This window comes from Labeo rohita, chromosome 19 (genome assembly GCF_022985175.1).
Source record: "Labeo rohita strain BAU-BD-2019 chromosome 19, IGBB_LRoh.1.0, whole genome shotgun sequence".
NCBI classification, from domain to species: domain Eukaryota; kingdom Metazoa; phylum Chordata; class Actinopteri; order Cypriniformes; family Cyprinidae; genus Labeo; species Labeo rohita.
In genome coordinates this window covers 5240142-5264384 of record NC_066887.1, presented here as the reverse complement: position 1 = coordinate 5264384, position 24243 = coordinate 5240142, and the positions used below count along the sequence as shown (strand labels likewise).

The following is a 24243-nucleotide window of genomic DNA, read 5'->3' as shown; positions in this document are numbered from 1 at the left end:
TGGACTATATTTGAGGGTTAGTGACAGGTCTGAGGGTGAGGAAGCCTGGACGTGTCGATCAGTACAGTATCACTGCGTTGACTTATTATTAGCATTATTAGCAAGTGTCAGTCTAGCTCTGGGGTCCAGGTTTAGTCGTCATTACAAACTATGGTGATCTGCATCATGTACAGTAAACTGACATCAGAAAGCCGTATCGGTCATGTTTGTGTACGCTTACTGAAGTAAGGCTTAAAATAGGCTCTTGAGCTTGTATTAGTGAAAAACACTCACTTTGTGAGTTGGCCTTTGGTCTTGTTGTTGTCGACGCCGTTGTAAGTGACAGCGGCCAGTTTCCTGCTGCGATAGTTCTCATAATGGACGTTGTTGGTCACGTCCTTCAGGTCCTGCATGTGAGTTCTGCGAGTGAGAAGAACAAATAAATGACAGATTCATATCACTAAATATATGGAGTGTAACAATACATGTATTAGTACTGAACCGTCACAGTATGGGCATCTCAGTTCAGTGCATGAGGCCTTACAACGAATACAGGCGATTCACCCTTAATCCAGAAGGGGGCGCCCGCAGTAATGCAACTTTGTTTGATAACCGCCGGCAGAAGAACAGCAAATGCCAGGAGTTGCGCACGTGAAAACAAAGCCAACTAGACAGTGACCATGTGATGATTCTGAACGTGTCTCTTACTGACAAAGGAGTATAACGTTACTTTAAAAGCTTGCACACTCTACTGTTTGCGACATGGAGCTTTGTGCTGTTGTATCCTACCTCTCTCATTCAGAACAAATCCAAATATTCCATAATACTTCCATATTTGCGATGCATCTAAAATCTTAAACTATTATTTATTATGTAAATTACAGACTTTGTATTTCAGTTGCGTTCTAGCAGTGACACAGTGAGGCGGCGCTGAGGTTTGGTTCACTGTTTTATTTTGATAAAGTACCAACTGCGCTGTCAAGTTAGCAATGCTAGAAGCCTGGAACTGATATGTTTTGTTTGTGTGCGCCGGTACGATTACTTAAACTGTCCTCATACCAGCAAAATCAACTTAAAAAACAAATAGAATGATGCTTTCTGCCATTTGAGTTTCCTTTCTGACACAAAACTCAGCAAATATAGGCTACGTTACCTGTCGCACAGTTTTTTCCCTTGTCTATCAGTTAATTAAATTAAATATATTTCAAGTATTTATTCCTTGTATGTATATATGTACAGATTTTATAGCCTATATGAGACATAAATTTGATATAATATTTAGTATTTTCACATGTAGATGGAAAACTTAGAATTTGTACTACTGTTTAAAATAAATGAAAAGAAACCTAGCATTGTAGATTTGTTTTTTTTCCTGTTGTACCGAAATCGTATTGAACCGTGACCCCCCGAACTGAAGTATGAACCGAACTGTGACATCTGTGTACCGTTACACCCCTACTAAATATAGAAAAACACAGTCCTACACTGTTCAACACTGTTTGTTTTTATGAAATTAAGACTTTTATTCATCAAGGATGCATTAAATTGATCAAAAGTGACAGAAAAGATGTGTAATTTTATAAACAATTTATATTTCAAATAAATGCTGTTCTTTCCAAGCATCGCAGCTTTCACAAACAAAGGAAGCGGCGCAATTGTTTTCAACATTTATAATAATATTGTTTCTTGAGCAGCAAATCAGCATATTATGATTTCTGAAGAATCACGTGGCACTGAAGACTTTAGTAATGATGCTGAAAATTCAGCTTAGAATCACATAAATAAATTAGATGCTACAATATATTAAAATAGATCAAAATTTTTTTTAATCATAATATTATTTCACAATATTGCTAATTTTACTGTACTTTTGATTAAAAAATGCTGCCTTGGTGAGCAGAAAAGGCTTCTTTCAAACAATATCAATATCTTAAAGACCCCAAACTTTCAAACAATAGTTTATTACAGTGGGCCACAGATTAATCCCTCTAATATGGATGTTTTTGAAAGGTCTGCTGACTGGTCAGGGGTCAGTTTGAAGGAATTAAGAGAAAGAAATAGGGCTGTGTACCTGATGAGCATGTTTCGAAGGATTGTGAAGTCACAGTGCTCCCCATTCTCCACTGAAAACAACCACAAAATCAATGTATTAGAAGTGAATCAAGAAACTGCAAAAACATCACACTATAACATCCACCTCGTCCCATCTTGAAGTTAAAGATGACCTCTGGAAAAAAAAGGGATATATTGAGGGAAGTTGTTCCAAGCTAATAACATCTGGGCTGAATGACAATTTGCATACTGTTAATCATATATAGGTTTATGATATATAATCACATTGAAGTTTATGACATTACAGACAGTGGGTTACTTTATACTTTGTACTATTTCTTCATTGTAAACACAGTACACACAAGTCTAACGCAAATTTATGGAGCAAAGGTTTGCAGAAAAAATTCACACTCAACTCAGTGCAAATAATGAAAAACGGATGTTTGTACATCGTTTAATGCAACCGAAACAATCCACAGATTAAACAATACAAATGAAACTTAAAAAACAAAAAGTAAACCACAGAGCAACAGCTATCAAAATCACTTGCGCAAAAAACTATGTTAAGTTTAACTAAACAAAAATACCCTACTTGTTTATAAATAACCTAAATATCTGTTGGGCCAAAAAACAAAAAAAAAAAAAAAAAAAAAAAACAAAACACAAACTTAACTAAGATAAACCAGAAAATTAAAACAAAACCTACTCATTAAAAACAAAATCAATTGAGCAAAAAACAAAACAAAAAGAACAAAAACAAACAACTAAAAAGCAACCCAAATTAAGCTAAGCAAAACAAAAAATGTAAACAAAAATAACCTACTCAATGAATCAGTAAAGCCAAAAACAAGTTAAGTTTAACTAAACAAAAATAAACTAAGAATCAACAGCACCCCCCAAAAAACACAACCAACAAAATACAAACTAAGTTAAACAAAAAACAAAAACTAAAAACTACTTGTTGAAAACAAAACTAAAATGAATTGCATTCATAAAAAAAAAAAAAAAAAAAACACAAACCAAACTAAACTAAAGAAAAAATAAATAAATAAAACAAAAATAACCTACTCATTAAAAACATGATCAATTAGGGGAAAAAAAAAAAATACTAAAAACAAACCAAATTAAGCTAATTTAAACAAAAATGTGAACAAAAATAAATAAAAAAACAAAAATAACCTACTCGTTGTAAACAAAAATCAATTGTGCCAAAAAACCCACAACCAAATAAAGCACAAACCAGACTAAGCTAATAAAAAAGAAAAGAAAAATAACCTACTCATTGAAAACAAAAACAATTGCACAAAAAACAACCCACATTAAAGCTAAACTATACAAAATTATAAACAAAAATAACCTAATTGTTAAAAAACAAACATCAGTTGGTCAAAACACACACACACAAACACAAGCAAAAACAAAGCACAAGCAAAGTAAGCTAAGCTAAACAACAACCTAGTTATCGATAACAAAACAAAAAGCAATTGCACCCAAAAAAACTCACAGCCAACAAACAAAATACAAACTAAGCTAAACAAAAACATTAATTAAAAAAAACAACAACCAAAAAACAAAAAATAAACCAAACCAAGCTAAAACAAAACAAAACAAAAATAACCTATTTGTTAAAAACATGATCAACTGAGCAAAAAAAAAAAACTAAAAACAACCCAAATTAAGCTAAGATAAACAAAAATAATCTGCATGTTGAAAACAAAATGAAACTCAATTGTTTCAAAAATCAAAAGCTAATCCAAGCTAAACAAAAAAAGTAAACAAAAATGACCTACTTGTTGTAAACAAAACAAAAAAACAAGGTAAACCAAACAAGCTGCTTTGCTGGCTTAAGTTCTGACATTATGTCAAAGGTCCCATAGGGACAAACTTGCATTGCATTCATCTACTGTAATGTATAAAGTGACCAGCAGGTGGCACCTGATCTGACATTAGCTTGTGTCTCCTGCTGCGTGTGCGTCACTTATCGAATGAATGAAGCAGACCTCTCCCTCCTTCCCAACCACATGCCATCTGTGCGCTTACATACAGCCGAAAGCATCTCAGGCATTCAAAGCTCACCCTCTTAAAACACAGATAACCACTGGATCCAAACACAGCCATCAAACCCACAGCCTTCCTGATCACACTTGATGTTTCTGTCTGTCTCAGACACGATCACCCTGCTCTCAGTGCAGCTCGCTACAGAGGATTTGGCTTAGGTGTTATCGGAGGTCAAAGGTCTAAAAAGAAGAAGTGGTTAAAGCAGGCATCAGCTCCAGCCAAACCGCTCCGGTGAGTGAGCAGATGTGACTAATCAAATCAGCATCCTGATCTTCTGCTTGAATTACTTGAGATCTGAAATATCACTGGACTTTCATGTTCAAAGCTTCATTCACGGCTCAAGCCGTGCTCATATTTCACACTGTATGTTCACGCCGTATCATATGACCGGCTAGAGCTCTCGATCAAATGTCAAAACACACATACACTTCCTGTTTGCAGATCTGCAGGCTTTTACTTATTGCCCAGCCAACTGCACACCCTGGGTGTTGATCACATGACCACTTCAGGACAGTCACTTTATTATGCCTTTCATTTATAAGATGTCACTTGCTTATTTTTCCTTCCGTAAAAGGCCTTTATTTAATTATCTAGTACCAGCGTTGTTATATTTAATACAATTATTAAAAACACTTATAAATATGTAAATATTAGATACGTTTTTTTAAGCGTTGGCAAATAGATAGATTAAAATGTTTAAGCTGAAGTACTTAAATTATTAACTGACAAAAAATTAAAATTAGTAAAACCAAAATTACTAGAAACTTAAAACAAACAAACAAAAAAAAAACTATAAACTAAAGATAAACTGAAAAACAAAATGAACTAAAATTATAAAACAAAACCCAATTCAAAACACCAGACAACAGCAAACTACAAAATCAGCTGAACCCCTCTGACCTAAAAAATTCACTTCAAGTTCATATTTTTGTGTTAAATAATAGTTCTCTGTTTACCTGTATGTCAAATGACATTATTAAACTAAATTTGCATCAATTTTAAAATATATTTAATTAATTATCAGCTTTTCATCAAATAACAAACCCCCTGCAGTTCCCTTACAAAGCTCAGTTTTGGAAACACTGAATTAAAATATAATTACAATTATAATAAATTAAATTATAAAGCTATACTGACCAGTAAACTAAAAAATGCATGTTTGCACATACTTTACTGCAAATGAAACAACCCATAGATTAAACAAAACAAAACAAAACAAAACAAAACAAAACAAAACAACAAAAAATAAAAAAAATAATAATTCCAGAACAAAAAACTATGGAACCAAACTAAGCTAAACTAAACAAATGTTAAAAGCTAAAACTACTCCTTGAAAACAAAACAAAAATAAAACAAAAATAAATAGCACCAAAAAAAAAAAAAACTAAGCGAAACTGAACAAAAACAAACAAAAGAAATAAATAAAAATAAATAAATAAAAAAGAAATAAAAAAATTAAAAAAATCTAACAAAAATTGCCCAAAAAAACACAAACTAAGCTAAACAAAAATGACCTACAAAAATAAAATAACCTACTCTTTGAAAACACCAAAAACGAAACGAAAATAAATTGCACAAAAACAACTCAAACTAAGCGAAACAAAAATAAAGCTACTCCTTAAAAAAATTCAAACAAAAATAAATTTCACCAAAAAAACAAACAAACCAAACTAAGCTAAACTAAACAAAAATAACCTACTTCTTGAAAACAAAAATCAAACAAAACTAAGCTAAACTAAGCAAAAATAATCTACTCCCTAAAAACAAAACAAAAATCAGCTGCACAAAAAAGCAAGCAAAACACAAACCAAACTATGCTAAGCCAAACTGAACAAAACCAAAACAAAAATTAATTGCATCAAAAAAACAAAACAAAACAAAAAGCTAAACAAAAATCAATCAATTCATATATATATATGAATACATATATGAATAGGAGGTGACCTTTCACCCCTCACCTTCTGCCACACCCCAGGGGTACTGCCTGCCCCGTACACGCTTCCCATTGACCTCGATGATGGTGTTACTGCCCACCACAGCCAGCGGCAGACGGTCCTGAGGAACACAAAAACACACAGAGATGTAACATGCAGACATGCTTAGAGAATGAGAGGGGCTGGAAATGTCAGGTGACTGATATTGACTCTCAATGTGTGTGTCAGTGGTGTGTAGTGACAATAATGCACTCTTTCAGTGAGTGTGTTTCAGTTTGACCCATTTCCCTGTTGGGCCGAAATAGGAAGCCAATATTTGAGCAGTTAGTGCACTCTGAGTAGGGTTATTATTGTCAACTAAAACCCTGAAAAAACATGAAACAATATCAGCTATATAGACAATACAACAAAGAAAAATGGCAACAAAACTACTAAAAGTTCAACTAAAGTGAAATAAAAACAGAAAATAAAAAAATAAAAATTAATAAAATTAATTCAAAATATTAGCAAGAACTATAAAAATATATCAGTGATACTAAAATAACACTGTCTTTTTCCACACAATTAGTCAGTTGATTAGTGAGCTTCACTAGTGAGTATATCTAAATTTTATTTTATTTATTAATTTTTCTCTAGCAGTGGTGCTTTATAATTTAGTCCAGTCCCAGTATTTATTAAAAACTGAAATGGTCTATTAATGCATACAAACCAGGTGTCACTTAAAGTTTTTAGTATTATGTACAATTAGAATAAAATATTATATATAGTTTATTAATATTCTGAATTAACTATCATTTTTATATTTTCCATTTTCATTTACATTGTTTTTAGTAGCGTTTATTTTAATTTTTTTTTAAATATATTTCAGTTTAAGTTTTATTTTAGTTATTAATTTCAGTAAATCAACATAAGGATATTTCAGCTAGTTGCCAATTAGTGCTGGGCAATATGGACAAAAAAGTTATCATGATTATCATGATCATTTTTTTTAATATCAGTCAATTTAGATAATTATCACGATAAATGTCAATTTTTTAAAATTTCTTTCAAGTTTAAAGGCAGATTTTTGCTTTAATGTAAAAGCTGTAAAACCCAAACGGTTAATTGTGGTTTTAAACTATTCTTTATGGTCAGAACATGACAAACACTTCATGTTTTTTAATTCTTTACACTTTTCCAGTCATTTTTCCTTAACAAAATAAATGAAAAATAATAACAAAATAATTTCTTAGTTCTACATTTTCTAATGAGTAATATTGTTTCAAATCAAGAAACAGGTTTGTGTTGCCTCATAATATTATTAATAATACATTTTTTGTCTTTTAGAAGTACATATTTGATAGTAGCTTGAGTTAGGATGCAGATGTAGATTTATGTTCATTAAAAAAAAAAATCAGTAATATCGACAAAAAATGTAGCAACCTCATTTTTCTATGGTAAAATGTATTTATTATTTATGACTATTTGATGGTTTTTGTTTAATTAACCATTGGTCTTTCATAGTAGCATACATTTAGATAATGATAATCACAGTTAAAACCTCAAATATAGCACCTCAATACCATGCTAAAAATGTAATGTGGTTTCTATGTATTTGTATGAAAAACAGTAGTCTAAATACATTTTAATATAAAGGCATAAATGCTATAGCTTAATCACAAAAAATACTGTAAATATATTCCTTTACTCCTTCTTCAATACGTCTACATTAGTTTAATGTATATAATAAAATTTGACACAAATATGCCCACATTTCTGACACAACACCACTGTGCAGTAAATCTGTGGTAAATAATGGTGATTTGTAGATTAAAAAGCCCTCTGACTGTATCGTTGCGCACAGTGTTTATCTGGTTTCTCAACGCTGTTTCATCCGGCTTTAAAGCGAGTTATTTGTGTTATTCAATGAATTCAATCGCTTCACCCTGAATCTCAGAGCGCCGTTTAGTGGTTATGTGACCGAGACTCATCAGCAAGTGACTGCATCTGCTCTAGTAAACTCGCACCGCTGTTTGAACTTTGATCCGAGCATTTGTCAAACTCTTGTTATCGTTTATTAAGGAAATTCATATTGCGCGATAATTATTTATTAACAATTTATTGCCAAGTCTCATTGCTAATTCAACATTTCTCATTGTCATTTAAAAGAGAAGTCCACTACCAGAACAACAATTTACAGATGTACTCACTCTCTTGTCATCCATGTCTTTCTTTCTTCAGTTGTAAAGTAATTATGTTTTTTGATGAAAACATTTCAGGATTTTTCTCCATATAATGGACTGATATGGTGCCCTGAGATTGAACTTCCAAAATGCAGTTTAAATGCGGCTTCAAACGATCCCAAATGTGGTTGTTAAAAAAACCCAGTCGAGGAAGAAGGGTCTTATCTAGCGAAATGATTAGATGTTTTCATTAAAAAATATAATTTAAATAATAAATAATAAATCTCAAACGCTCGTTTTGTCTTGCTCTCCCTGAACTCTGTGTATTCTGCCTCAGTTAGAGTATGTCGAAAAACTTTGATCGTATTTTTTCCCTCAACTTCAAAAATAATTTCAAAATCATCCTACACCGACCCAGTCTTTACAAAGTGAACATGCAAAGAACATCAAACACCCTTAAACACAAAAGGTAAAACAGCGATAGAGAACGATTTTGAAGTTAAGGTGAACATGAGATGGGAGTTTTTCGACATACCCTAATTGTCATGAACCGGAACAAAAACAGAGTTAAGGCAGAGCAAGACAAGACAAGCATTTGACATTTAAAAAATATATAAATTGTATTATTTTTAAGAAAATAAAAAATAATTGTTTCGTTTCCGCTAGATAAGACCGTTCTTCCTCTGCTGGGATCATTTACAACCACATTTGGGATCATCTGAAGCCGCATTTAAACTGCATTTTGGAAGTTCAAAATCGGGGCACCATATCAGTCCATTATATGGAGAAAAATGCTGAAATGTTTTCCTCAAAAAAAAAAAACAATTTCTTCACGACTCAAGAAAGAAAGACATGAACATCTTGGATGACTAAGAGGTGAGTACATTATCTGTAAATTTTTGTTCTGGAAGTGGACTTCTCCTAAAAGTTTTTTATTTCAGCTTTATTTCAATTAACAAAAATGCATTTTAACAATAACAGCACTGATCCCATTTATCTAAACTTAACAGTCAGTGTCACCTCATTTATGCTTGTTTCAATACATATGAAGAGCACTTCAGTCCAATAATATGACAAAACGTAGCATAATAGTGGCTTGTAGCTGATAAAACCTGGATCAAATACCTGGTCCCACACAGTGTAAACTAAGATAGTTGTGCAATAATATACTGTTAGCAAACCTTTTGGCGCTGACATTGCTCCCAGGAGCGGTGTTTAGAAGAGTATTTACATATATGCTGCATAATATCCTTTCAGTAATACAACAAACACTCTCCAACTTGGCACAATTCATGTTTTTACTTATATCACATCAGATTTCCGCTTCAAAGACGTTAGAGGACAAAGGACAGCCAGCTATTACATAATCATCATGGACCAATGGCAATTTGATGGTTGAACAGCTAGCTGTAAATTCTCCTCATGTTTCATGCTGGTTATTTGATCTGAACCACTGAAACAAACTTCAAAACACCTTCATTCAAGTCACAACCAATCAATCTTCAGTTTCATTTGAAATCTATTGAATATAAAGTCATTCAGACTTCTTACCAATTATCCAATTTGAAAATGTACCCTAGTGTCACCACAAAAAGAATCATTCATTAACTACGGTGAACACACAAACCTTAATCTTCTTGACTAGCTTGCTCTCCTCCTCATCATCAGTCTCTGGGAACTCATAGATTTTGATCTTATGTTCCTGGATCTCTCTCATTATCTGGAAAAAGGAAAACAAAAGGACAAAGTGAAAAATAAAGCATTAAATTGGTGCTGACAAGTAAAAAGACCTGCAGTCTCCCTGCAGGCTCTGTGGGCTCTCAGTGTCACGGGTTTGGGATTGCTTTTACTCTCGAAAGAGTCAGCATAAAAACCATGTGTGGACAGATTTATCTCTAGTGTTATGAGGAGTTCTCACTGCAGCCGCCGTTTGCAAAACCCTTAACGCTGCAAAACACACACCAGTCGCTTCAGCTGGTTTACAGATGTTAAACTGTCTCACATGCATAATTTGAAACACTGGGAACACTTTCATGATGCTGAGATACGACATAACTCCTGCGTCTCCATGAACGGCTTTTCATCACTGAAGGCAGTTAAATATCAAACTGAATAGAGGGTGAATGTTTGCTCACGCCCATAAAACAGCAGCAAGTTTACCTTAGGGATTATACAATGGAAAAAAGATCTTAGCATTCTGAAATAAGGGCAGTGGACTATGTACACATGGGCTGACAAAAGTTATTAAATTAAATTTTATCTATTCATTCATTGTTTAAAATTGGTTATTTTAAAGGGGTCATCGGATGCCCATTTTCCACAAGTTGATATGATTCATTAGGGTCTTAATTAAAAGTCTCTAATATACTTTGATTAAAAATTCTCAATGGTTTTATAAAACAACACATTTTTTACCTTGTCAAAATCAGCTCTGCAAAAATCATCCCATTTTAAGGGGTTGTTCCTTTAAATGCAAATGAGCTCTGCTCGCCCCGCCCCTCTCTTCTCTGTGTGGAGTGACGAGCCTGTTTACTTTAGCCGCGTTTAGCCACTAAACTTCCTAACTACCACGTTATAAGCAAAGATTCATAAAAAAAACACTTATACACACTTCTGCTGTAAGTGAAGGTGGATCACGAATGATTTGCGTGAACATAGACGGATATATGTAGAACGGGAGGCGCATTCCCTTCACAAACAAACGTAATCCACTGCATCTTCAGCAGCTCAGATGTCGGGAGTAAATGACGACCACTATGTTCATTATTACATCCAGCAACACAACACCTCAATCGCTCAATCGGAGATATTCTTGTCTAACTTACATCCCTGCTCCGGCATCAAAACAAGGAAAGTTACTGGACTGTGACAGCTGGTCTGAGGTAAAACGCTCATGTCAATCAACTATCGTGGGAGTGGCATCTGAGAACGGCTCGATTTGAAAAAGGGGATATTATTTTTACAGATTAATTAAAAACCACTGCATGGATTTTTATGATTATAGGGCAGATTTGTACATACACTGCCAACACACATTAATGTTCAAACAACATGAAAAAGTGAACTTAGCATCTGATGACCCCTTTAACCAATGTTGTAAAAAACTAAATCTACAGGTACAGAGTTTGGCGTTAGCGTGTAATAACTCTCACCTGCTTCTTGAACTGTTGGCACTCCTCTGGAGTCAGTGTGTCTGCTTTGGCGATGAGTGGGATGATGTTCACTTTTTCATGTAACCGTTTCATGAACTCAATATCCAGTGGTTTCAGTCTGACAGACAGAGAAAGAGAGAGAGAGAGAATGTGAGGGTTTAATGTTTCAAACTAAACACTGAGCATAAGTCCAAAAGCAGGCACAGAGGTCTCCTCTGTAGTGCAGTAGTGAGGGATCACATTCACACCACTGTTTGACAGCCTGGCTGAACTTGTAGCTCGGCTCGTAGTAAAGCCACATGTGCTGCAAGAAGAGCATTAAATAAACGGCAGGAAAACCATTTGTGCCTGTCCACTCAGGCCATTGTCATGTTCACAGTTTAGCCATTGTACACACACACACTGGATTCCCATTGGCAGTTGAAAAGTATTTTTCTTAATTACAGTGTGATATACGGTGGCCGGGAAGTGCAAAACAACATTACAAAGTGTGAAACACTTTTACAAAGCTCAAGACAAATTTACATTTTGGAAAACATTTTTACCTATCATAAAACACAAGTACATGGGAAAAACGATTTTACCAAGGACGAAACAAATTTACATTTTAGAAAAAAAATTAACAAGACGCAAAACACTTTTACCAGTCCCGAAACAAATTTACAATGACAGATTCTTTACGGAAAGGGAATGTACCACACACCGGAAGTGACGCGGTGAAAGGTGTTGTGTTGTTGTTGGTGGTGGTGAGCGCGGTAAATTCGTGTTGTGGAGTAAATGGCGTAAATAAAGTTTATGGTGACCGAACATGGACTGCGGCAGAGGGATGTTTTGCCCGTTTTGTGGCAAACACATGAGCAGCTTAACGTGGTTGTGCTTTACGTGTGGTCGGTGTTTGGAGTTTCTAAAGCACGCGGACCAGACGGAAACACCAGACATACTGCATCAATGTGTTCAATATTTTAACGAGGGTCACTCACCTCCGTGAACGTTTGTGCTGGTTTGGTGTTTAAGATATTAAACATTATTTTTTTGACCGTGTGACGTCACTTTCGACCCCATGTTGCCCAAATCGCTCCAAACCGGCGCAGTTCGTTTGTGCTCGATTTGTGCCCGTTTGTGCCGTTAAAATAAATACTGTATTTGTTTTCCTTCCCTAGATATAACAAAAATATTTTCGGGGCTGTGACGTCACTCTCCAACCCCGGTTCGTCTAAATCACACAAAACTGGTGTCATTCGTTTGTGCCGGGTTGTGCGGTTGAAATGAACGTCGAATATATTTCTCCTTCTTAGAAATAACAAAAACAATTTGAGGCAGTGACGTCACTCTCCACCCCATGTAGTCCAAATCTCTCCAAACCGGTGCCGTTCCTTTGTGCTCGATTTGTGCCGGTTTGTGCCGCTAAAATAAACATTGTACCTAATTCCCTTCGTTAGAAAAAAACAAATACAATATGGGCCAGTGAGGTCACTCTCCACCCCATGCCTTCCAAACCTCTCTTTAAATATAACGAAAATTTCACTCTCCACCCCATTTAGCGCCACTGCAGAGTTTAAAAAAAAGTTAGTGTTCATGCTGCCTTATAATTTTACATTTTGTCAGCTCCAAGTTTGCAGTAACTTTATATTTCAAATTGACTAAATTTAAATTTAAAGGCAGAACACTAACTTCAACAAAAAAATCGTTATAATTCGGTTGTGTTCGATTTGTGCCATTAGAGTATTAAACATAGATTCCCCACGAATATTCGTTAATATTTTTAATAGCAAAGTGGCTGTATTTATTTTCGTTTCTTTAAGTTATTTTAGAAATATGTTTGGAACATTTTATGTTTGTTAAATTCTTTTTTTTTCTTTGCCGACCAAGCTGCCAGCAGCAGACAGTGAGCTGATAGCCTTCTCAAAATCAACACTTGCCTAAAATAAAATTTATAGATATAAAACAATTAATGCATTTCACAATATTAATTTAAACATTCCACATATAAATGTGCGCTTTTAGGTGCATTTTAATCCATGAGGAGTGTGGAAACTACAGCACGCAGATATGGAGGCGCCGGCAATATCGCTTGCGATTTTTTAATTAATATCTACACGCCATCATTTTTGATAAAGGTAGGAGTAATACATTATTCGGAACTGCAACAAATCTACTTTGATTTGTGTGCACTCACAACATCAACAAAACATTCGTTTTAATTAAATTTAGATTTTTTCAACATTCAACATGCATTAAAATATATACAAATATGTACACATATAGATTTACCTCGTTGATTAGCAATTGTGATTAGCTACAGTAGTATCTATCAATTTCTTGTAGTCTTTTTCCAATGACCGGTAATTTTTCCTGCCATGCACACATTCAGTAGTCTATAGCTTGAGCCTATTTTATCTACGAGCCCTTTTTTCGTTTTCTTAAGCAGTGCGGTAAATAATCGTTTATAAGGGGGACAGAAAAACTTTACCATATTAGCTATTAAAATGCAGTCATGCCATGCAATTACTTTTAGGCTACATGTTTCCTATAGATAATGGTATATTACGTGCTTAAGTTTTCTCCCTTTAAATATCCATTTTTAAACGAATTTTAGTCACAACCAGGATTTCTGGCACAAATCAGCACAAATAAACACGCCATTTTGTGTGGGGAGCGCTTTGAATTAGGCTATATAATTATATACAGGCTATACAATTTATTAATAATTTATTAATTTATTAATTTAGTCAAATTTAAATATGAAGTTAGTAAAAACTAACTTGAAAAGACTAAATGAAAAGAGTACATTTTAAATTTTAACGCAGCACGAACACTAACTTTTTTAAAACTCTGCAGTGGCGCTAAATGCAGTTGACAGTGAAATTTTCGTTATATTTAAAAAGAGGTCATGGTTACATAGTTTCTTTTAGCGGCACAAATCTAGCACAAAGGAACGGCACCGGTTTGGAGAGATTTGGAAGGCATGGGGTGGAGAGTGACGTCACTGCCTCAAATTGTTTTTGTTATTTCTAAGAAGGGGAAATATATTTGACGTTCATTTCAACGGCACAAACCAGCACAAATCGAGCACAAACGAATGACACCAGTTTTGTGTGATTTAGACGAACTGGGGTGGAGAGTGACGTCACAGCCCCGAAAATATTTTTGTTATATCTAGGGAAGGAAAACAGATACAGTGTTTATTTTAACGGTACAATCGAGCACAAATCGAGCACAAATCGAGCACAAACGAACTGCGCCGGTTTGGAGCGATTTGGACAACATGGGGTCGAAAGTGACGTCACACGGTCAAAAAAATAATGTTTAATATCTTAAACACCAAACCAGCACAAACGTTCGTTTTTGCGGCACAAATCAGCACAAACGAATGGCATAGTTTTGGTCATTATTTCTTTTTATGGGGTGCCAACTTCACGGAGGTGAGTGACCCTCGTTAAAATATTGAACACATTGATGCAGTATGTCTGGTGTTTCCGTCTGGTCCGCGTGCTTTAGAAACTCCAAACACCGACCACACGTAAAGCACAACCACGTTAAGCTGCTCATGTGTTTGCCACAAAACGGGCAAAACATCCCTCTGCCGCAGTCCATGTTCGGTCACCATAAACTTTATTTACGCCATTTACTCCACAACACGAATTTACCGCGCTCACCACCACCAACAACAACACAACACCTTTCACCGCGTCACTTCCGGTGTGTGGTACATTCCCTTTCCGTAAAGAATCTGTCATTGTAAATTTGTTTCGGGACTGGTAAAAGTGTTTTGCGTCTTGTTAATTTTTTTTCTAAAATGTAAATTTGTTTCGTCCTTGGTAAAATCGTTTTTCCCATGTAATTGTGTTTTATGATAGGTAAAAATGTTTTCCAAAATGTAAATTTGTCTCGAGCTTCGTAAAAGTGTTTCAAACTTTGTAATGTTGTTTTGCACTTCCCGGCCACCGTAGTGATATGATATTTTATCAGATTGACATTCTGAGGAACTGGGAGGAAAATTTTAGAGGAAGGATTAGTGATTTTTGGCATATCATACTCTAAGAAACGCTTAAATATAAATGGGTGTGAGATTTACATTTTCTAAAAATGTAATTGGTGCTTTCCCATGCAAAACATATTGTACTGGGGGAAAACAAGAAGTGCTGTGGGTCTCTGACTGGTTGCCAATACACTGCTATGGTGTTGCTAAAGTGTTTTGAGTGACGCTAAAGGAGTTGCTATGTGGTTTCTATGTGGTTTCTGTGGTTTTGGTAGTCCAGTGTGGTATGGTGGTTTTTAGCATATTGCTATTGTATGTTGTTATGTAATAAGAGTTCACCTGCAAGTCTGTTTAAAATTCTTGTCTCTAGGTTTGGATCAAGCACTTCTTTAAAAACTAAAGCAAAACAAAAAAGCACTAAACAAATTAAAACAAAAAACAAAACCAAAGAAACCAAAACACACCAAACATAAAACACTTTCAAGTCACTAAACAAAACTCCAGACAAACCACCAAACAATTAAATACATCAAACCACCAACTTAAACCAAAACAAACCAAACAATACAAAACATAAAACACTTTCAAAAGCCACCAAACAAATAAATGAAACCAAACAAAAAAGCACTAAACAAGTCAAACCAAACAAAAAAAAAAAAAACCAAAGCAAAAGACAAACCACCAGACAAATCAAACAAACCGAAAAAAACAATAAATAAATAAAATCAAAACTAAAAATAAAACACACCAAACAATACAAAACACTTTCAAAAGCCACCAAACAAAACACCAAAGAAATCAACCAAAACAAAAAAGCATCAAACAAAATCAAACTAAACAAAAACACCAAACAAAACAAACAATACAAAACATGAAACACTTTCAAAAGCAACCAAACAAACCACTAAACAAATCAACCAAACTAAAGAAAAAGCAAACAAAACCAAATCAAAACTAAACACCAAACCAAACTAAAGAAACAACCCAAACAAAATAAAAAAAATAAACAAAACCTAACACTTTCAAAAGCCACCAAACAAAACACCAAACAAATCAACCAAACAAAAAAAAAAAAAAAAAAAAAAAAAACATACAAAAACAAAACACACAAAAATTAAACACTTTAAAAAGTCACTAAACAAAACTCCAGACAAACCACCAAACAAAACTAAACACAAACCATAAATTAAACTAAACCAAAACAAACATTTCCAAAAGCCACCAAACAAATCAACCAAACCAAAAAAACAAACAACAAACAAACCAAAACACAAACAATATAAAACATAAAAGACTTCCAAAAGCCACCAAACAAAACAGACAAACCACCAAACAAAAAAAGCACTAAACAAAGTGAACAAAAAAATTACACCAAACCAAAACAAAACAGACCAAGCACCAAACAAAAAAGCACCAAACTAATCAAATCAAGCTTAAACACAAACCAAAACACACCAAACAATACAAAACATAACACTTTCAAAAGCCACCAAACAAAATGCCACAAACAAATCAACTAAACCAAAAATAAACTAAACCAAATCAAAGCTAAACACACCAAACCATCATACTAAATAAAACTATAAACAACAATAAACACCCAAAACAAAACACACAAAACAATACAAAACACAAAACACTTTCAAAAGACACCAAAAAAAAAAAAAAAAAAAAAAAAAAAACAGACAAATGATCAAACGAGTCAACCAAACCAAACAAAAAACCAAAACAAACAATACAAAACATAAAACACTCATGCCACCAAACACCACATAAATCAAACCAAACAAAAAGCGCCAAACAAATCAACCAAACCAAACAAAAAAGCACCAAACAAATCAAATCAACCAAATCAAAACTAAATACACCAAACCAAACTAAACCAACACCAAAACAAGCCAAAATAAAACACATAAACCAATACAAAACATAAAAAAACTCTCAAAAGCCACCAAACAAAAAACAAAAGCACCAAACAAATTCAAACTAAACAAAAAGGAAACCCAAAACAAACAATACAACACAAAACACTTTTTCAAAAGCCACCAAACAAAACACCAGACAAATCACCAAACAAACTAAACAAAAAGCACCAAACAAATAAAATAAACCAAATCAAAACTAAACAAACCAAACCATCAAAACACCCAAACAATCCAGACTAAAATCAAATCAAACCACCAAATAAATCGACCCAAACTAACCAAAACAGCAAACCAACCAAACCAAAAGCAAACCGACAAAACCAAAATGCACATCTCCAAAAATGTCTCATTGTTTGAGGCATCTATAGGGTTAGGGGTTGTTCCACAAATATGGGCAAACTCTGTGTTCACTGACTTCTTGGCTGTACAGATAAAAACAGCCATAGCATGGCTTTAAGCCACAGAATGAATCAGTGTGAGAGAAAGAGCAAAAGACAGAGAGATTCACACACGGCAAAGAACTTTGATTTAGTTGGATGCGTATGAGATTTAACTTGCAACAATACAAGTCATCTGACTGAAACTTAGACCGAAAGCGCTGACAGTGCAATAAATCCTGATGTACTTGGCATCACTTTAGAGCTCATCTCTAAAAGCACCTCCACAGCAGAAATACAAGCCAAAAATACAAAGAGTTTGTGTGCGTTTAATGCTCGAAAAGGAGTGCCTACCCATGACCAGAGGGGGCGATGAAGTACAGACAGCTGTGCACTCGGCTGTCGGGCATCTGGCGTCTATTGACGCGTGACTCTGCGTTGAGGTAATCCTCAAACTTGCTGTCGATGTGATCGATGACGGGCTGCCAGCTACAGAACACACAACCGACATTGGAGAGTCAACAACATGTAAATGTAATCATTTTCCTTCATTTATTAAAACACCAATATAAGGAGACATCCACACAAAGCATGCAGAAAATAAAGAAATCAAGCTTACCAGTTACTGTTATCCACAGCATCTCCGAACCCTGGCGTGTCAACGATGGTGAGCAGCAGTTGAACTCCTCCCTCTTTAATCAGCACCTTAGACTGCTCCACCTGAAAAAACAAGATCATAAAACAAAAATGTATAAATAATTACTAGCCAAACACAAAAACAATCACAAATGTTGATTCATAATCTGTTCATTCAGGACTAAAATGAAATCCAAAAAGTAATAATTCCAAGAGGGTCCTCGTACCATTGCTAATGTGTAAAATAAAATAAAATAATAAATTATAAAATTAAAAAAATTCTACAATGAACACTCAAGTTCAAAAAATAAAAAATAAAAATAAAATTAGGGCCTGTTCACATTAAATCACACCAAATGTTTTGGTCACATCAAATGTGACCAAAACACACTCAAATTCTAATGTATCATTATTTTCTGCAAAAATAGCATCCATACACTTTTAAATGCAAACTACATCTTCTCATAACACTGATTTCACTTACACACTGTTTTCAGTTACATATATTTAGCAACTGATTGTCATAGTTACGATGCATTAAGAGCCGGGGGTGTAAACTTTTGAACAGAATGAAGATGTGTACATTTTTCTTATTTTGCCTAAACGTAATATTTTTTTTTATTTAGTACTGCCCTTCAGAAGCTACAGAAGATACCTGCATGCTTCCCAGAAGACAAAATAAGTAAAATTTACCCTGATCTTCAAATTCAAAAAGTTTTCACCCCCCCATCTCTTAATGCATTGCGTTTCTTTCTGGAGCATCAGTGAACGTTTGAACCTTCTGTAATAGTTGCATATGACTCCCTCAGTTGTCCTCAGTTGTGAAAGGATGGATCTCAAAACCTTCTGAGACCTTTCGAAAGCTTTTTGAGGGTTTTGGATCTAAAAACCCTTGTTGCAAAGGGTTCAAATACACAAAAATGCTGAAAAACCAAAGATTATGTGGGACCTGAAGGAACAGCGGGCAGTTCAACTGTTCAGGACAAACAAGGGACTCATGAACAACTATCACTAAACAAAAAACACAGCTGTGGATCATTCAGGTAACAACACAGTATTAAGAATCATGGGGATGTAAACTTTTGAACAGAGTCGGTTTTAGAAATTATTTTCTCTTGTGGACTATATGTAAATGTCTTTTATGTGAAATTCTTATTTAGGTCAGTACTAAATAAAAAATAACTTTGTATAATCCCTCTTATTTTGGTCAAATAATTAACATTTTGCAGATTCTACAAGGTGTATGTAAACTTTTGACTTCTACTGTTTATCACTTATTTTCGCTGCAATTGTATGTAGTCTATAAGTACTCAAAAACCAACATGTTCATCTCAATGTCTTTCCTGAAAACCAGTTTTAAACAAATAATCTGAAAGCTAACAGTTCATTGGTTGTCAAGTTTTGTCCAAGGTAGGCCTGTGTGTTCTTTAAAAATGGACAGAAAATTCAGACTTGATGTAAACAGATCTTTAGCCTACAATCATGATGCTAATGCAAAAGTCCTAAACTGAGCACTATCTGACTGAAATATGACACAAAATAAGAAAAAGCAGAAAACTCCCATTAGATCTACATGAATGAGCTGTTTTCGAAGAACTGTGGGGCGCTAGCAGATATGCAAACAGCATGAGGGCCAGCACTCGTGATCAGCACATACGCTCAGGTTTCCATTCAATCATAAAGTCGTTATCAGGGCCTGCAGGGCCCAAAACAACCATTCAGAGATTTTTCTGTGCACATTTAAGAGCAGCCCAAAAGGGAAAGCAAAGATTTTCTGCTTCTGATCTGATCCAGGAGCACTTTAGGAACATTAGGAAACAGCTGATTGGCGTTTTAAACCCAATGATCTAACCTAAATTGAATAAACTTTGGCACGTGGACATGAATGATACCTCCAGTCACATTGAGAAACTCTTCTATCAATGCCTGAAGCTTTAAATTGACGGATCACAATTTCTAAGCCTTTAAACATATTGTGAAGCAGTCGGCGCTCGACAGATTCAGCCCACATGTGTGCAACCTCAGCTAAAATGAGCTCAAGCCCACACCTTTCCATGTGCAGCATAAACCGGCTGTGGTTTGAAACTGTGGCTTCTGGGTTTGGGTTGTTCAGGGTTGCATTTTATGATTTCCTCCTAAACAGCCCTCAGCGTGCCACAGCTCAGACGGATACCACTGAGCCCAGCGTAAGACATTCATTTTATAAAGCACGCCCTCACAAAAAGAAACATAGCCAGCGATGTCTACCAAACAGCTGGGATGGAGGACCTACACACATCCTGAGCTGAAGCTGTTTTTAGAGAGTGTGCAAGACTTCTGTCAGTTTGTGGGCCATTATGGTTGTCCAGCATGCTGCATGTTAAAGGGATCATTCACCTAAAAATGAAAATCCTGTCATTAATTACTCATCATAACATCGTTCCAAACCCGTAAGACCTTTGTTCATCTTCAGAACACAAATTAAGATATTTTTAACGAAATCCGAGAGCTTTCTGACCCCGCATAGACAGCAACGCAACTACTACGGTCAATTAGTGGTGGACGAAATATACACAAATCAAGTACTTGAGTAAAACTACAGATACGTATAATAAAATATAACTCCAGTAAAAGTAAAGGTGCTCCTTTTTCAATTTTACTCGAGTGAAAGTACAAAAGTACCCAATTTTTTTATGTAATTAAGCAAAAAAGTACTGATAGAGCACATATATTTTTATAATCCTACTGCTCAAAATACCTGGGATTTCCCCAAAATAACCACTATATGGATTAAAAAAAACATTTTTGTTGTTGATATGGACTATGTTGACGAGAGTGATGTAGTAATATTCAGTGTGAAGCTTGCACTGCGGTGTACCTGAGAAAACAGATTTGACTATCTCATTTTCATCAGTAAGAAAAAAAGTGTTTTAAAGCTTGTTGTTTTGCATAATGTCACAGAATAAGGCCTGAAGCTAGCAAGAACATTTTAAGGAAAATATAATTATATTCTAATAATATTTTTTACCCTCTCAAACCTTGTCTGTGGTGTAAAAACACCCCTGGCCAAATGCCCCAAATTCCCACTTTGATAATTACCGTAGTTACTATTTTTTTTTAGTTACTATTACACTTTTTCCCTCAGATGTAATCTATCTAGGCGGTTGAATTAAAATATTTGGACTTTATACCTTAAAAATTACCTCAACTTAGCACCAGCAAGCTTGTTAGCTAGACAGTTAGCATCAGCTAACAATATTTACTTATTTTCAGTATGGTTATGAATACACATTCATATCAGTCTACTTGGCTAGTCGATCCAAACAATATAAATAAATTATACTGTTGACAAACAATATAAAAACAGATGACAGATAGGGCTAAATGCGTAGCATTTTAATACAACTGCTAACGTTACAGTAGTGGGGAATATGAACGTGCATGAGTTATTTTATTTAATCTGTGTTAATTTAATTATTATTATTATTATTATTATTATTATTTTAAATTAAAACAGACGTTGATGTCTGAATTCAAGCATTTCAGTGGCCTTAAACAGATCACAGTTTAACAACGGACAGTTTTAACCTAAATATGACTTTCAGTTGCAATAATTAATCCGGAACTTCCACATAGTGACTTACTTATTGCAGCATCAGTCGTGCGCGCTTACAAGATCTCCAGGTTCTTACTAGTGATGGGTCGTTCTTGAACGATTCTTTCATTTTGAACGAATCTTTAATGTGACTCGGGGCGAATTCATTCGGAGTGATTCATTCAGTCGCGCATGCGCAACATCCTTTTAGCTTCTGTACTGGAATTAGGTTTTTGGAGTCGTTCGTTCATCTTATGGGGCTGTCACGTGATGAATGAACGACTCGAACCTGAAAACTTGTCAGAAAAGAGGTGATAGACTAAAGACCCAGGTAAACAATGAATTAATCTTTTCTGTTTCTTATAGCATTATAGTTTTGTCTTGTTTGTAGTGTGACCAACATTTGTGTAAGCAGTAGATGTGTTAGGGAAGTAACACGTAACATTTTAATTATATTTTGCCAAAATGAACTAAATGAATGAAATGACTCGAAAAAGATTCGTTCATTTTGCTGAACGAGACTCAAATGTCCGAGTTGGTAAAACTTCCCATCACTAGTTCTTACATTTGAATTCAGTTGACTGGAGACTCGCTCTAAATGGATCATTTGAATCAATGAGTTGTCGACTCGAGGACAGCTGCAATCGGATCATTCCAATTCGTAAAAGAATCGTTTGGTGTGATTTGCGAATCAATTCAACAGGTTCATTGAAAATAATAAGTTTGTTCATGAATCAGACACCGCTTCTGCGTTTCAGATCACGTGATATATTATAAGGAGTAACGATATGTTTTATGAAATTTAGCGAAGTAAAAAGTACCATCTTACACTTTGGAATTTGGTGAAGTAACGGTGAAAGTTACTCAAAATAAAACTACTTGAGTAAAGTACAGATACTTGAAAAATGTACTTTAAGTGGTCATCGGATGCAAAGTTCACTTTTACATGTTGTTTGAACATTAATGTGTGTTGGCAGTGTATGTACAAATCTACCCTATAATGATAAAAATCCATGCAGTGGTTTTTAATTAATTAATCGGGCTGAAGTAAACAGACTCGTCACTCCACAGAGAAGAGAGGGGCGGGGCAAGCAGAGCTCATTAACATTTAAAGCAGCCTCGACCAGAACAGGATGATTTTTGCAGAGCTCATTTTGACAAGGTAAAAAGGATGTTGTTTTACACAACCATTGAGAATTTTTAACCAGAGTATATTATAGACTTTTCATTAAAACCCTAAAGAATCATATCAACTTGTGGAAAATGGGCATCTGATGACCCCTTTAAGTACAGTAACGATGTACAACTACTTCGTTACTGTCCACCACTGGGTCAATATGAGTTTGAAACATCGTAAGCGCTGTATCATAAGTAAACACTGAAAGGCAAGATTAATTTTTGGGTGAATATCCTCCTGCAAAAAATGCTCTTTCCCCCTTGGGCATCACAAAAGCAGCCTACTAAGAAAAAACATGTAACTTGAGAGCACATTGGCAAATCCTGCTACATTTCTTTCTTCTCAGTGGAAGTGTTGTTTTCAAAACCATTAGCACTAGCTGAGAGGCCACGGGGATGTTTTGGAAACATGAGCGAGACGATGTGTTAGGGCGTACGTGCGGCCACCGCAGATCTGTCATTCTGTAAATTACCAACTCCACAGAACCAGGGAAAGAAAAAAAACAGGCAGAAATGAGGCCAAGAATGCAGGAGAAACGGCTCCATCAGAAGGTGGTGGGCTGTGGAATGCAAACAGTCGTTCTGCAGGCGAGCGTGACGATGCCTGCTGCCTCGCACCTGCTGCGGGGCGTGTGGAGGATTCCTGCGCGCTTTACTGTCTGCGGCGAGCAGGTGACCTCAGATTCATCACACTCCACCGCTCTGCTGAGCATTCCACTCATGTCTGACTGTGGCCTCCGTGAGTACTCACCAACATATATCATAATGCTGACCTCTGACCTTTAATGCTCACTACCGGCAAAGGTGCAGAGACCTGGGGCAGACTTAAAGGGATAGTTCACCCAAAAATGACAATTACCTCTTAATTTACTCCCCCTCAAGCCATGCTAGATGTATATGACTTTCTTTCAGACTAATACAATCAGAGTTGTATTAAAAATATCCTGGCTCTTCCAGTCTTTATAACGGCAGTGAATGGCTGCTGAGAAGTCCAGTAAAGCGCGTCCATCCATTATGAAAAATGCCCCACACAGCTCCAGGGGGTTAATAAAGGCCTTCTAAAGTCATTCAATGCATTCTTGTAAGAAAATATTCATATTTAAAACTTTATAAACTGTAACGCATAGCTTCTACTAACTTTTGTACGCTCGTTCACGAGAGAGTGGCGTTCCAGTGAATGACATGGGACATAGCGTAAGCTCCAGTGAGAAGTGACTAATGTGGAAGCACAGAGGAGAG

The 24243-nt window shown here is 35.2% G+C and overlaps 1 protein-coding gene across 1 annotated transcript in view; it reads right to left on the bottom strand.

Annotated features, from left to right (window-relative positions):
- The window catches only part of septin7a (septin 7a), a 64846-nt gene that overhangs the window by 5970 nt on the left and 34633 nt on the right, over positions 1-24243 (bottom strand). Inside the window, exons 5-11 of the mRNA XM_051136306.1 lie at positions 18238-18338; positions 17973-18107; positions 11338-11455; positions 9813-9905; positions 6048-6144; positions 2051-2102; positions 274-399 (exon numbers count right to left, since the gene is read on the bottom strand). Coding sequence (XP_050992263.1) covers positions 274-399; positions 2051-2102; positions 6048-6144; positions 9813-9905; positions 11338-11455; positions 17973-18107; positions 18238-18338 — 722 coding nt within the window. The remainder of the gene's footprint in view (positions 1-273; positions 400-2050; positions 2103-6047; positions 6145-9812; positions 9906-11337; positions 11456-17972; positions 18108-18237; positions 18339-24243) is intronic.